Raw genomic sequence first — 15,148 nt, forward strand, 5'->3', positions numbered from 1 at the left:
TGTTTTATGACCTGTCTTTATTTTGCCAATTGAACATTTATCATCCACAAAACATAAAAAAGCTAATTAACTGAACAACAGCAATTGCGGTGACATAAATATCATTATTAGGAAAATTAAAAAATCAGAATTGCGTAAACAAGCAAGTGTTAGTTGGCTAACATGCATAATAATTTTGCCAATTGAAAATTCTTCATCCACAGAACATAAAAAAGCAAATTAACTGAACAACAGTAGTTGGTGTAAAACAAAAATCTTAATTGGGAAAATATGAAAATCAGAATTGCAAAAACAAGCAAGTGTTAGTTGGCTGAACATTGTATCATTACTATGTGTAATTATTTAAAATACATTGAGACAACGCAAAAGTCTTAATGCATCAGGCTGACTCACTTTTTTACGTTTTCGCAGCAAATTTTTTTTTACAGTGCACGCTGGACAGGAGAATACTTGAAGCAGGAGAATCAGAACCAACTAAACATAGACAAGAACCAAACAGACCAAGAACTGAGAGCTATATACAAGGTAACAAAAGAGCTATACCAGGAACAGGTGAATCAAATCAAACAATGAGTTCAAATCAAACTATGGAAACAAATGAAAACATTCTAGAAACAATGGGAACAGAAAAGAAACATAGGAAACAAAGAGTTACAAACTAAAAGTCCAGGAAAACGAAACAGAAACCAAAACTGAATATTACACTTTACTGTATATGAAAGGTGGTAAGACAGTAAAGGACGTCACTTGGTAACGTTCTTACCTTGCAGTATGAAGAAGACGCCTCCAGCCCCAGCGATCCGACCCTTCATTATGTAATTCTCCCCTCCTATCTTAGAACACTGCATACCCACTAGAGTTGCCATCAGCCCGAATGTGCCTAGCACAATGGATGTGATCATTAATGCACGGCATGCTTGGATGTAACCTGAGAAAACACAAATGAAACAGTTACAAGTCTGACAGCTGAAGGGATTGGGGGTTGTGGGGAGGTTATTTATTTATTTATTTACATTTTCCTATCTTACAGATGGTGTAACTTCCAGATTTCAGTGCACAGAGACAACAACTGTACACAAATAGTAAAATAAATAATAAAGATAAGTTTAATAATACACAAATATGTATGTACATAAATAAATTCAATAAACAGTGAGTTGAATAAAATGAGTTAGGGTATTTTTACATAAGTGGTTTTTCACATAGTTATCACTACACAGTGGGGAGAACATTTAACTGTTCATGAGGTATTGCCTGGGGGAAGAAACTTTTTTTGTGCCTGTTCTGGTGCTCAGTGCCTGTAGCTCTGGCCAGACGGCAAAAGTTCAAAGAGAAGTTGGCTTGGATGTGAGCCCCTTTTTTGCTTTGGACAAAGAACTTATATTGACAAGAAGTGAAAGCCAATAGAACGTTCAGCGCCCAGCAGCAGCCCTATGCTTCCACCATTTTGGAGTGAAAGCGACTCGACAGTCCACTATCTTCTTGCTGTCGCTGTGGCAATATCAGCTGCTTTGTTTAGAAAAAAAGTACATTAAAGCTGAAATCCAACCCGAACGATGCAAACACAGAAAACGTACAATCACTAGACTAGTCTTCATCAAATCCTTTTAAAAGTTTATTTTACAGGCTTTATTTGTTTTTACAGACTTTTTTTTACAGACTTTTTGTTTTTAAACCATTGCTCTCTAGAAACAAAGTTAGTTTGGGTTGATATTCTTTGAAGTTGAAGTATTAGCATTATAAATACTGAATTAATACCAACATAAGAAGTTAAATTAAGGACATGCATCAGAAAAATTGGGAATGTTGGACAATAAATAAATAACAGTAATATAAGAGCTTGACAGTAGACTGTTTTTATAGTATTATCTTATATTAATGTCCATTAAAGCAAGACTATGTAAACAAAAAACACAGCCACTGTGTCCAAAAGTGGCAATTATGGGATGGCATAGCATCATTTTCTATTATAAGATCATCATGTTTGTACCATGATCCTGGGGATTAAAACGTACAATATATATTTCGGACCAAGTGGAGTAACAATAACTAATAATAGGCTAGTAATAAGATAATTATTTCTACACTTTTGTGAATAATTACCTGTCAGTGTCTTTGGGAAAACAATCAAAGGCAAGATTTGTACTGACACACTGATTGTTTTTGCAGTGGATTGCTGAACATTGCGTTCTTTTATTCCACTTTGACTTCTCTTTCGTTGTCATTCGTTGTTTCTGTGTATTTGTGCTGTTGTCCAGTTAGCATTTTCACTCCAAAAATGTGGCCGCGCTACCAGAGTTAATTATATAATTAGTTAATTAATAGTAAATATATTGTAGTCTCTACATTGTAAATATATTAATAGGCTATTGAGTTCTTCTATCATTGTCACTTTAAATAACAGTTATTATTGTTTAATTATCTAGTTCATATGTAAAGAGTTAGATTTTTTTATAACAACTTATTAACTGTAAATAGTTTGCACTTATCCTCAACAAGCACAAAAAAAGACAGGAACACAAGTCTGGGAGAGAAAGGAAGTGGGGGGGGTTGGGGGGGGGGGGGGGGGGGGGTTTGGGGAGACAGCACTTGGCCTCAAAAACACAACATGACAAGACTAGGCAAAATTAATGTAGGTAAAGACTGATAGCGCTGCACTACACACACATTTATTTATGAGTTTAGCATGTAGACAGTGCTTGAAGTGAGGGAAAAAAGTGCCGTTTGTTGTGCCTAATTTCGACTCCCTGACAAATTATTACCCCCTCGTTGAAGATCGCCACCGGATTGCCTAATCCTAACACCACCCCTAATCCTAACCCCTCCCCCACACCTAATCTTAAACCTACCAGGTGCGTACCAGCCAGTTCACTTCGAGTACTGCATAGAGAGGAGTTGTAATGGAACAAAAATGCGATTTGGGGTATTTATAAAGGATGTTTATATGAGATATGTAGGATCAAAGGGACATGGCAAAGAAAGCCTGCACCAAATGGGCAGAACGTGCAATAAAGCAGCTACTGTCATCTGTGTAGAGTTCAAGAGTTCATAAAAGGTTGGTACAATAAAATATAATCAAACTTTGGATTTTGTATGCAGGATTTGCATATTCTATTGTTTGAGTAGTACAACAAAGTAAAAGTGTTGAGGAGCAGCTTGTAATGTACGGGACGGGGCAACAGAATTGGAGATCCGCATGCAGGCTTTAATACAGGAGAGCATGGTCATACAGGCAGTAGGTCATACCAGCAAACAGATACAGGAAGGCAAAAGAGTAATCCAAACACAAGCTATGGTCAAGGCAGGCAGCAAACGATCATCAAACAAGGAAAACATTCCAGGGTCAAAAACACAGGCATGGCTAGGCAAGGACAAGGAAACACGGAGACAAGGTAGAACAAAGGCTAGACAATACTCAGCAATGTGTGTGTGTGTGTGTGTGAGTGCAGCTTATAAAGTGTCACTGATGAGAAACAGGTGTGAGTGTGTGATTGGTTTGTAGGTGGGGAATTGCGGGAAATGGAGTCCATATGATGACAATAGAGGGCACATAATACAGCTGAGGCTCTGTCATTTTTTATTTTACTTTACCTCAGGAGTGTTACATGGCTGCTCATGGGAAAGAAAGCCTACGATATGAGACCGCTAGAATTCAGTTATGACCATGGTTTAAGAAGACATAAGCCTGGTAAGCCTATAGCTACATTTAATTACCCAAATCAAATTTTTCAAATCGAATGACAGCTTATCTGTTAATAATCAATTAATAAATGCAGTAGTCAATTAAATATACATATAAAAACATTTTTTTTTTTTTTAGATAATGTATACATCAGGGGTACTCAACAGGCGGCCCGCGGGCCGCATCCGGCCCGTCAGCATTACATTTGTGGCCCGCATCATGCTACATATAAATGTATTTTTATTATAATTTGCGTTCAAAATTAGCGTGAATATTACTTAGTTTTTTTTACACGTACACAAAGGTAGGCGTACAGTGCACGTGACGCAGTAATCATCAGCAGAGATCGCGTATAGTGTACAAGCGCAGCACAGTTTTTCTAACCGCAAAGAACAATATAAACTGAAGGCACTTTGCACGCGCGCATTGAATAGTTTTTGCACTAATTTAGTTTGTCCACAAGGTGTCAGCACTAAAACGGGCTGTTGTTTCAGTCTGAAAAGAAACGGAGAAGACAGAACAAGAGTAATGGTGCGTTCACACCGGACGCGAATGAAGCGGTAATAAGCGCGAGTGATTTACATGTTAAGTCAATGCAAAGACGCGAATTGACATCCTGAGGCGCGATTCGCGCGAATGACGCGGCGCGAATTGAGCGATTCGCGCGAATGACGCGATTCGCGCGAATCGCGCAAGTTGAAAAATCTGAACTTTGGCGAATTTCCGCGCCGCGTTAACCAATCGGGAGCTTGCTCTAGTAGTGACGTGACGTAGCGAGCTGAGGCAGAAATTCGAAACAATGGAGGACAAAATCATCGTCGCTGTACATCTTCATACATTTATAGAAACAGAAATAAAAAGGACCGTGTTTGAAAGAAAGTGAGTGAGGAGGTCGGACAATCTGATAAGTTGTAAAAAACGGTCTTTACTCAATTTGAGCTATATACATATATATAAATACATATTAAGACTACAAGCCAACTAAAGACGACCAATTGAGCTTATTCGCTGTAATTTACAATTATTTCCCCACTGACAAGTTGTGTTTATTCAGAGGAAGTGTGCAGAAGCAGTGGGAGAGTCTGGGACACATAAAGGAGCGGGAGAGCCCCTCTCATGACGCGAATTCGCGTCTGTTGTGAAGGGATTTTCACGCGCGAATGAAGCGAGTAAACTCAAAATGTTCAAGCGTCTAACTACGCGCGAATAGCGCGATTTATTCGCGCAAGTCGCGTCTGGTGTGAACACAGCATAACAACAAACACCTACCGTGTTGAAGAGCGCTCGTTTGAGGGGATTAAAAGATACCAGCAACTCTAATTTTAAACAAGTACAAAGAGATTTTATTGTAACTATTTGAGCGAAAAAGACTAGACAAGCATGAATCTCTCTAGTGCGCATGTGTTGAGCACTTTGTGTTCGTGAACGCCACCAAAGGCTCGAGACTGTGCGCGCAATAAAAAACAAAGTAACCTTATTTTTCCATGATGAAATGCAGTTGACATTCCTCAAACTTTGCAGTGTGTAAGTTGCCGAGCAGCATGTAAAACACTGCGGTCAAGTGGGCCGCGCGTCGAAAATACACGGTCAAGCCAGCCGCACTTTTTTTTAGGTCGCTCGTCTATTCCTGCACTTACGGTATGGGTGCTGGAAACGGTCTAAATGCATTTAAAGACGGCAGTTTCCTTTATACTCTTGCAGTTAACCGTAAAAAGGACAAGAACGTAAAGAGACATCAGATAAGTTATATATTGCTTTTTTCCCCATCTTATTATGTCTCTATATGTGCTATACATCATATGTTAATGTTAATATTAATGGTAATTATTATGAATCATTTATTAATTTGATTTTTTTTTATTATTGATTTTAATGTTTTATAAATATTATACATTAATTATTATACATTATGCATATTAATTAATGCTAATATGAGTTTTATACATAATTTATTAATTGTATTATTTTTTTTTGTTGTAATGTTTAATATTCGTTTATTGTTCTACATTATTAATGTTAACATTAATCTTAATAGTAATGTTAATTAATATTGATCATTAATTTTACTATTAAATTAAAATTTTTGATTTTAGTGTTTTTATATATACAATAATTATTTAAACATTATTAATTTTAATGTTAATTATCATACATGCTTAATGTAAATTGTTTTATTTTTATATATAAAACATATATACATCAAAAATAAAAATTGTAAAAAGTACCTTCATAGGTTAGCTCATTCTGTCAACTGATATTTATTCAGGGTCACCCTGGCTATTACTGTACCAATTTTCATATCATTTTACTGTACAGTTTGCGAGAAAATTAGTCAAACTCACCCACAATATCCATTTTCAAACACTCATAAAAACGTTTTCTTTACATATTTGCTCATTCTGTCAGCTGATATTTATTAAGTGTTACTCTGGCTATTACTGTACTCATTTTTGTATCATTTTATTGTACAGTATGGGAGAAAATTAAAGTCAAACTCACCTATAATATCAAAGTGCATTCAAGCACTTGCACTGTAGCCCATATTCAAACCCTCATAAAAAATCTTTTCTTTATAGGTTAGCTCATTTTGTCAACTGATAGTTATTCAGGGTCACACTGGCTATTACTGTACTCATTTTCATATCGTTTTACTGTACAGTTTGGGAGAAAATTAAAGTCAAACTCACCTCCACTATCAAAGTGCATTTTAGCACTTGCACTGTGGCCCATTTTCAAACACTCATAAAAATCTTTTCTTTATAGGTTATCTCATTCTGTCAACGGATAGTTATTCAGGGTCACACTGGCTATTACTGTACTCATTTTCATATCGTTTTACTGTACAGTTTGGGAGAAAATTAAAGTCAAACTCATCCACAATATCAAAGTGCATTTCAGCACTTGCACTGTGGCCCATATTCAAACCCTCATAAAAATCTTTTCTTTATAGTTTAGCTCATTCTGTCAACTGATATTTATTCAGGGTAACCCTGGCTATTAGTGTACTTATTTGCATACCATTTTACTGTACAGTTTGGGAGAAAATTATAGTCAAACTCATCCACAATATCAAAGTGCATTTCAGCACTTGCACTGTGGCCCATATTCAAACACTCATAAAAATATTTTCTTTATAGGTTAGCTCATTCTGTCAACTGATATTTATTCAGGGTCACCCTGGCTATTACTGTACTCATTGTCATATCGTTTTACTGTACAGTTTGGGAGAAAATTAAAGTCAAACTCATCCACAATATCAAAGTGCATTTCAGCACTTGCACTGTGGCCCATATTCAAACACTCATAAAAATATTTTCTTTATAGGTTAGCTCATTCTGTCAACTGATATTTATTCAGGGTCACCCTGGCTATTACTGTACTCATTGTCATATCGTTTTACTGTACAGTTTGGGAGAAAATTAAAGTCAAACTCATCCACAATATCAAAGTGCATTTCAGCACTTGCACTGTGGCCCATATTCAAACACTCATAAAAATCTTTTCTTTATAGGTTAGCTCATTCTGTCAACTGATATTTATTCAGGGTCACCCTGGCTATTACTGTACTCATTGTCATATCGTTTTACTGTACAGTTTGGGAGAAAATTAAAGTCAAACTCACCCACAATATCAAAGTGCGTTTTAGCACTTGCACTGTGGCCCATATTCAAACACTCATAAAAATCTTTTCTTTATAGGTTAGCTCATTCTGTCAGCTGATATTTATTCAGGGTCACACTGGCTATTACTGTACTTATTTTCATACCATTTTACTGTACAGTTTGGGAGAAAATTAAAGTCAAACACCCACAATATCAAAGTGCGTTTTAGCACTTGCACTGTGGCCCATATTCAAACACTCATAAAAATCTTTTCTTTATAGGTTAGCTCATTCTGTCAACGGATAGTTATTCAGGGTCACACTGGCTATTACTGTACTCATTTTCATATCGTTTTACTGTACAGTTTGGGAGAAAATTAAAGTCAAACTCATCCACAATATCAAAGTGCATTTCAGCACTTGCACTGTGGCCCATATTCAAACCCTCATAAAAATCTTTTCTTTATAGTTTAGCTCATTCTGTCAACTGATATTTATTCAGGGTAACCCTGGCTATTAGTGTACTTATTTGCATACCATTTTACTGTACAGTTTGGGAGAAAATTAAAGTCAAACTCACCCACAATATCAAAGTGCATTTTAGCACTTGCACTGTGGCCCATATTCAAACACTCATAAAAATCTTTTCTTTATAGGTTAGCTCATTCTGTCAACTGATATTTATTCAGGGTCACACTGGCTATTACTGTACTTATTTTCATATCGTTTTACTGTACAGTTTGGGAGAAAATTATAGTCAAACTCATCCACAATATCAAAGTGCATTTCAGCACTTGCACTGTGGCCCATATTCAAACACTCATAAAAATATTTTCTTTATAGGTTAGCTCATTCTGTCAACTGATATTTATTCAGGGTCACCCTGGCTATTACTGTACTCATTGTCATATCGTTTTACTGTACAGTTTGGGAGAAAATTAAAGTCAAACTCATCCACAATATCAAAGTGCATTTCAGCACTTGCACTGTGGCCCATATTCAAACACTCATAAAAATATTTTCTTTATAGGTTAGCTCATTCTGTCAACTGATATTTATTCAGGGTCACCCTGGCTATTACTGTACTCATTGTCATATCGTTTTACTGTACAGTTTGGGAGAAAATTAAAGTCAAACTCACCCACAATATCAAAGTGCGTTTTAGCACTTGCACTGTGGCCCATATTCAAACACTCATAAAAATCTTTTCTTTATAGGTTAGCTCATTCTGTCAGCTGATATTTATTCAGGGTCACACTGGCTATTACTGTACTTATTTTCATACCATTTTACTGTACAGTTTGGGAGAAAATTAAAGTCAAACACCCACAATATCAAAGTGCGTTTTAGCACTTGCACTGTGGCCCATATTCAAACACTCATAAAAATCTTTTCTTTATAGGTTAGCTCATTCTGTCAACTGATATTTATTCAGGGTCACACTGGCTATTACTGTACTTATTTTCATATCGTTTTACTGTACAGTTTGGGAGAAAATTATAGTCAAACTCATCCACAACATCAAAGTGCATTTCAGCACTTGCACTGTGGCCCATATTCAAACACTCATAAAAATCTTTTCTTTATAGGTTAGCTCATTCTGTCAACTGATATTTATTCAGGGTCACACTGGCTATTACTGTACTTATTTTCATACCATTTTACTGTACAGTTTGGGAGAAAATTAAAGTCAAACACCCACAATATGTTACGGCTGGTGGTGTAGAGATGAGGCAGATAACAGATTTCCACAAACATATAAGACTTTAATATAAACAAAGGCAGAGTACACCAAACTAGCATCTGACAACAACGAGAACGGACAAGGAGTGAATGGGAACACAGGGTATAAATACAGATGACTAACAAAGGGAGCTAAACAAGGTGATGGGATGATTAACAAGACACAGGTGGATCAAATGAACTAATCAACAGAACGGGGAAACTAGGTCACAGGGGAAGACAAACATGGGGCTCTGTAACACAATATCAAAGTGCGTTTTAGCACTTGCACTGTGGCCCATATTCAAACACTCATAAAAATCTTTTCTTTATAGGTTAGCTCATTCTGTCCACTGATATTTATTCAGGGTCACACTGGCTATTACTGTACTTATTTTCAGATCGTTTTACTGTACAGTTTGGGAGAAAATTATAGTCAAACTCATCCGCAATATCAAAGTGCATTTCAGCACTTGCACTGTGGCCCATATTCAAACACTCATAAAAATATTTTCTTTATAGGTTAGCTCATTCTGTCAACTGATATTTATTCAGGGTCACCCTGGCTATTACTGTACTCATTGTCATATCGTTTTACTGTACAGTTTGGGAGAAAATTAAAGTCAAACTCATCCACAATATCAAAGTGCATTTCAGCACTTGCACTGTGGCCCATATTCAAACACTCATAAAAATCTTTTCTTTATAGTTTAGCTCATTCTGTCAACTGATATTTATTGAGGGTCACACTGGCTATTACTGTACTTATTTTCATATCGTTTTACTGTACAGTTTGGGAGAAAATTATAGTCAAACTCATCCACAATATCAAAGTGCATTTCAGCACTTGCACTGTGGCCCATATTCAAACACTCATAAAAATATTTTCTTTATAGGTTAGCTCATTCTGTCAACTGATATTTATTCAGGGTCACCCTGGCTATTACTGTACTCATTGTCATATCGTTTTACTGTACAGTTTGGGAGAAAATTAAAGTCAAACTCATCCACAATATCAAAGTGCATTTCAGCACTTGCACTGTGGCCCATATTCAAACACTCATAAAAATCTTTTCTTTATAGGTTAGCTCATTCTGTCAACTGATATTTATTCAGGGTCACACTGGCTATTACTGTACTTATTTCCATACCATTTTACTGTAAAGTTTGGGAGAAAATTAAAGTCAAACTCACCCACAATATCAAAGTGCGTTTTAGCACTTGCACTGTGGCCCATATTCAAACACTCATAAAAATCTTTTCTTTATAGGTTAGCTCATTCTGTCAACTGATATTTATTCAGGGTCACGCTGACTATTAATGTACTTATTTTCATACCATTTTACTGTACAGTTTGGGAGAAAATTAAAGTCAAACTCACCCACAATATCAAAATGCATTGTAGCACTTGCACCTTGGTCCATTTTCAAACACTAATAAAAATCTTTTCTTTATAGGTTAGCTCATTCTGTCAACTGATATTTATTCAGAGTCATACTGGCTATTACTGTACTCATTTTCATATCATTTTACTGTACAGTTTGGGAGAAAATTTAAGTTAAACTCACCTCCACTATCAAAGTGCATTTTAGCACTTGCACCGTGGTCCATTTTCAAACACTCATAAAAATATTTTATTTATAGGTTAGCTCATTCCTTCAATTGATTTTTATTCAGGGTTTAGTGATTTTTACTTCGTCCATCAAAGGACACAAAGTAAAGTAGGGATTGGTATTCACGTCACCGCTGACGTTGTGATTTTAGGACCACACGTCACTTAAGGGGTGATTATGAGTACATCAGATGACCACTTCCCCTTTTTACGTAGTTCAGGGCACCAGTCAAAGTGTTTTACCGTGGCAGTATGAGAACACTCCCAGCAGGGGCTTTCATTCATTTAGAATTAATGTAAAGTGGTCAGCTGGTTTATCTGAAAGATTGGTGATATTGCTAACTTGTAGAACCTTTTCTGTATTATCAGCACAAGGAAGACACAAGTGTAATAAAATAAATTTTATTAACAAAAAGATAAACAAGAATAACTAACACAACAACTAAATGAATACTATGAATGATAAAGGAATAAAGTGCATAAGATACATAGAATACAAGTGATTAAGTTGGGTGTGGCTATGGAAGAGTTACGTTATCTTATGGAAAGATAAAGTGTTTCTCTGAAAATAATAAGGTGGAGAACCTTATTATGCACCAAACAAATAAACGAAAGATTATTTGTTATTAACTAACATCAGCTATATTACATCTAATGGAAATTAGGAAATTATATATACTGATAATATACAACAATGCCAAGGTGTCTGGAAAGAGGTTTGGTTAAGTGATATTTACGTGCCACTTGGTTGAGTCCGACGACGTTGACGTCCTCCACTGGTTGTGCTGGGGGACGATGCAGTGGGGAGAGGAGCCAGAATCTGTTTCAACAGTCTTGAACACGAAGCTCTGTGGGATGCTGATCTCCTGAAGCACCAAAGGGTCCTAAAATCTGGAACATACAGATGAGGCCCTGGTGTAGGTGCAGAAGGTCCTTAACAATATGGAACACACAGACGAAGGTACCTTGTAGTGAAGGTTTGCTCTCCTGAGCTTAACCTTGTTGCAGATGTCGCTACTCGATGGACGGAAACTCTGAACGTAGTGTTTGTCAATGTTTCTTTCCTCACAAGCTGGAGGCTTAGAATGTGGTCGTCTCTGTTGCTGCCTCACAAGCTGTAGACTCAGATCACAGGATCTGTTGTTGTCTCTTCTGGATGGACCAGAGGCTCAGAACGGTGTTGTGTCTGTTAATGTCTGTCTCCGTGCAGGACAGACTCAGAACGGCATATCTGTTGTGTCTCACCCGATGGGAGTGTCTGTTGAGAGGGTACCCTTTATCCCTTTCTGATGAGGAGGAGATTGCATTTTGGCGCTTCTTCATTCGAGTGCTGTGATTGGCTGTTGGCATCAGAGGGGACACACAGAATGTGGCCCACCCTTCTTTCTCCTGTGGAACTCATTTGCATAAAGCACAAAGTTGGAAGTCTTTACAGTGTCTTTAAAGTTTACCAATGCATTTCTCACTTTCCAAACCACCACCAGAATAAATTTGGAAATATTCTAAACAGATAGAAAAACATTCAATTGTACATTAACAGCTGGATTTGTATCAGAGGTTGCACTACAAATAGCTGTCACTGAGAATACTTATTTCGGTGAAATGGATGTGTAGTTTGCATCAGTTCTAAGGTTTTCAAACATAGTTTTGAATGGATTTGGATGGATCTTTGTGATCTCTCTTTGTTTCACCCATTACTGCTAAGGTCCCGGGGAATTTTTATGGCAGGCCTGTGGCCAACCTTAGGAAGTAGTCTCTAGATGGGTGAAGGGCTGAAACTGCCTATGGACCAATGAGAAGTCCTGTCCTTCCCAGGCTTGGTACAAGAGGTCTTCTTCTTGCCCTCTAAGAGAGGTCTGGATGTTGTCCTTACATCTTTATCTGATGGCGTTGGACAGTTTGTATGTGTTAGGCCACCAAGATCCAATAAAAATGTAGCAAACCTTTGTCCACTGTTACAGATAGAGAGGGGCCCGGCCATAAACTGGGCCCTAGAATGTGCTGTTCACTACAAGGGTTAACCTGACTATTACTGTACTCATTGTTTTATCAATTTGCTGTACAGTTTGGGAAAAATTTAAAGTTAAACACACCCCCAAACATCAAAGTTCATTCTAGCACATATAATGTCCCGATTTCAAACACTCATAAAAATCTTTTCTTTAGAGGTTTTCTCATTCTGTCAATAGATATTTGCTTAGAATGGCAATGGCTATTACTGTAATTATTTTCATGTCATTTTACTGTACATTTTTGAATCAAATTAAAGGCAAAACTCCACTATATAAGTGCATTCTAACTCTTGCAGCACCCAGTCGACTTGGTGGCAGACAACACCCTGAGGACAACCAACAGAGAAGCAACCGAAGATGGAGACCCAGATGGAGCTGATGAGCTCACGTGCAGCCGATGGTCCCGGTGACCGAGGTGGAGCCGGGAATCCTGAGGACAGAGGCTGAGTAGGTGGGACTGAGGATGGAGGCAGAGCTGGGGGGAATGTAGAGCCAGATGGAGCTGTAGGTGTAGGCAGGTCAATGCTTGACCAAGGGGGAGCTGATGGCCGATGGTGGATCTGAAGTGTCGAAGGGCTGAAGTGGAGCAGTGGGCACAGAGGCTGGAGGTGGAAACGGGATCTTCTGTGCGAGAAGGAGCTGTTGGCCTGAAGACACTTGGCATCTCTTGCTGGCATGTGGAGGATGTAGAAGGTGATGGTGGGGCTGAGGAACTGGCTGAATGAAGAGGTGTGAGAGGGAGGCTGGGTGGGAATTCAGGAAATACAAGGGACACTACAGATACAGGTGCTGGAGATACAGATGGTACACCAGAGACCAGACAGGAAGAGGCCCCAGGGTGGAGTCGCAGGTGGGAGGCAGAATAGCGCCCCATTGGAAATACAGGGTAGAATCACCTCTCCAAAAAAGTCTATCAAGATCACTTCAACAAATCCTTCAGTTCATCAAAATATTTGCCAGAGTTTTACATACACATTTCCACAGCAGTGGTGTTGTGGGCAGAGTTTTTTTCCCAGCCCTCAAACTCCACAATCACTAGCTCAGTGATGAATGGTGTTGCCAGCTTGCACACCTGGTAAGACTCTGTAGGTGGTCTGAGCTACAAAACACTCCTTATCATTGGTATGGGCTTGTCTCTCATGGTGGCCGGTCTCCACTGTCTGCGGTGGGCTCAAACAGCATCTCCGTCACATCGTTCATCGTTGGTGGTGGTTGGCTGGCCTCTGGCACTGGAGTGGGACTGGTGGTGAGGTCAAACAAAGGAACTAATAACGGAGTAAATGAACACTGGAGGAAACTAATTACATAATTAACAGACTGTTCAAACTAAGAAACACAACACAGCAGACATGTGACACTGTAGTCATGTTGACAATTTTATTGATGCTATTACTACTTAATAGTAATAGATTACTACTACTCTGGACCTTGACTGTTGCAACTTTGTTGCTTTCAATGGAGGATGAAAAAACCTCTTGGATTTTGCATAAATATCATAATTTGACATGAAACAAATGTGATTTTTGGGTGAACTAACCCTTTAATATAACTCTGATTGTGTTCATCAAAAAGACAAATGTCATTGAAAAGAACATTCCTCCTCCTCTCAATGCTATAACAGGTGCCGCTCTCCCACTCCAGCATGAGATGCAGCCTGTAACACATCAAGCAAAATTTTGGCATTCTCATGAAAATAGCATTCCCCTCCTCTCAATGCTGTGACAGGTGCCTCTTACTTGCTTCAGTGCGAAACACAGCCAGTAGCACTTTAATAATTCGCCACTCAACTCCGGGCATGGCAGGCCATCCCCATGCTGTCGAGCTGGATATCAGAAATAACAGAACGAGTCTACTAGCTCCATTTCGCTCGCAGACCACCACGCTTCTTGGGCATGATTTACTCCTCAGTCTCAAGCAACAGGTCTCGTGTCCTCCAAGCCAAAGTGCAGTCTCTGCTAGAAAAAGGTGATGTGGAGATAGTTCCCTCAGAATGCAGAGAGTCAGGCTTTTACAGCTGCTACTTCCTTGTTCCAAAGAATGATGGCGGTCTCAGGCCCATTCTTGATCTGTGACGTCTGAACCGGATCCTCATGAGATTAATTTATATTGGTCAATCTGAAAGACTCTGACTTTCATATCTAGAAAGCCCCCACAAAAGGCCATTCTTGAGATTTGCCTTTGAGGGAGTGGTATACGAATTCCTAAATTCCTTCAATTCATACTCTCTAGAGCTCCGCATAACTTTATGAAGTGTGTAGACGCGGCCCTCTCTTTTTTGCAACAGAACAGAAAATCGGGAGCATGGCAGCCTTTTTCAAGTTGGGGTCTATTCTTCCCCTCAATAGATTTCAGAAGCGGCAAGGCTATTTGCAACCACTACAGCACTGGTTGAAAGACGTGTTCCACCTCGTGAGTGGCACACAGGCCTGCACCTTCTTAGAGTTCGCCACCACTGAGTTCTTGGTCCCCTTGAAATCGTCCCATTTTTATTAGAACAGGATAATGCTGGGCTCTGTTTC

At 38.4% G+C, this 15,148-nt stretch overlaps 1 protein-coding gene across 1 annotated transcript in view; it reads right to left on the minus strand.

Annotated features, from left to right (window-relative positions):
• cldn15b (claudin 15b) overlaps positions 1-15,148 on the minus strand; it is a 98,717-nt gene that overhangs the window by 64,724 nt on the left and 18,845 nt on the right. Inside the window, exon 2 of the mRNA XM_067407525.1 lies at positions 764-928. Coding sequence (XP_067263626.1) covers positions 764-928 — 165 coding nt within the window. The remainder of the gene's footprint in view (positions 1-763; positions 929-15,148) is intronic.

The sequence above is a fragment of the Chanodichthys erythropterus genome, chromosome 13, assembly GCF_024489055.1.
Source record: "Chanodichthys erythropterus isolate Z2021 chromosome 13, ASM2448905v1, whole genome shotgun sequence".
NCBI lineage: Eukaryota > Metazoa > Chordata > Actinopteri > Cypriniformes > Xenocyprididae > Chanodichthys > Chanodichthys erythropterus.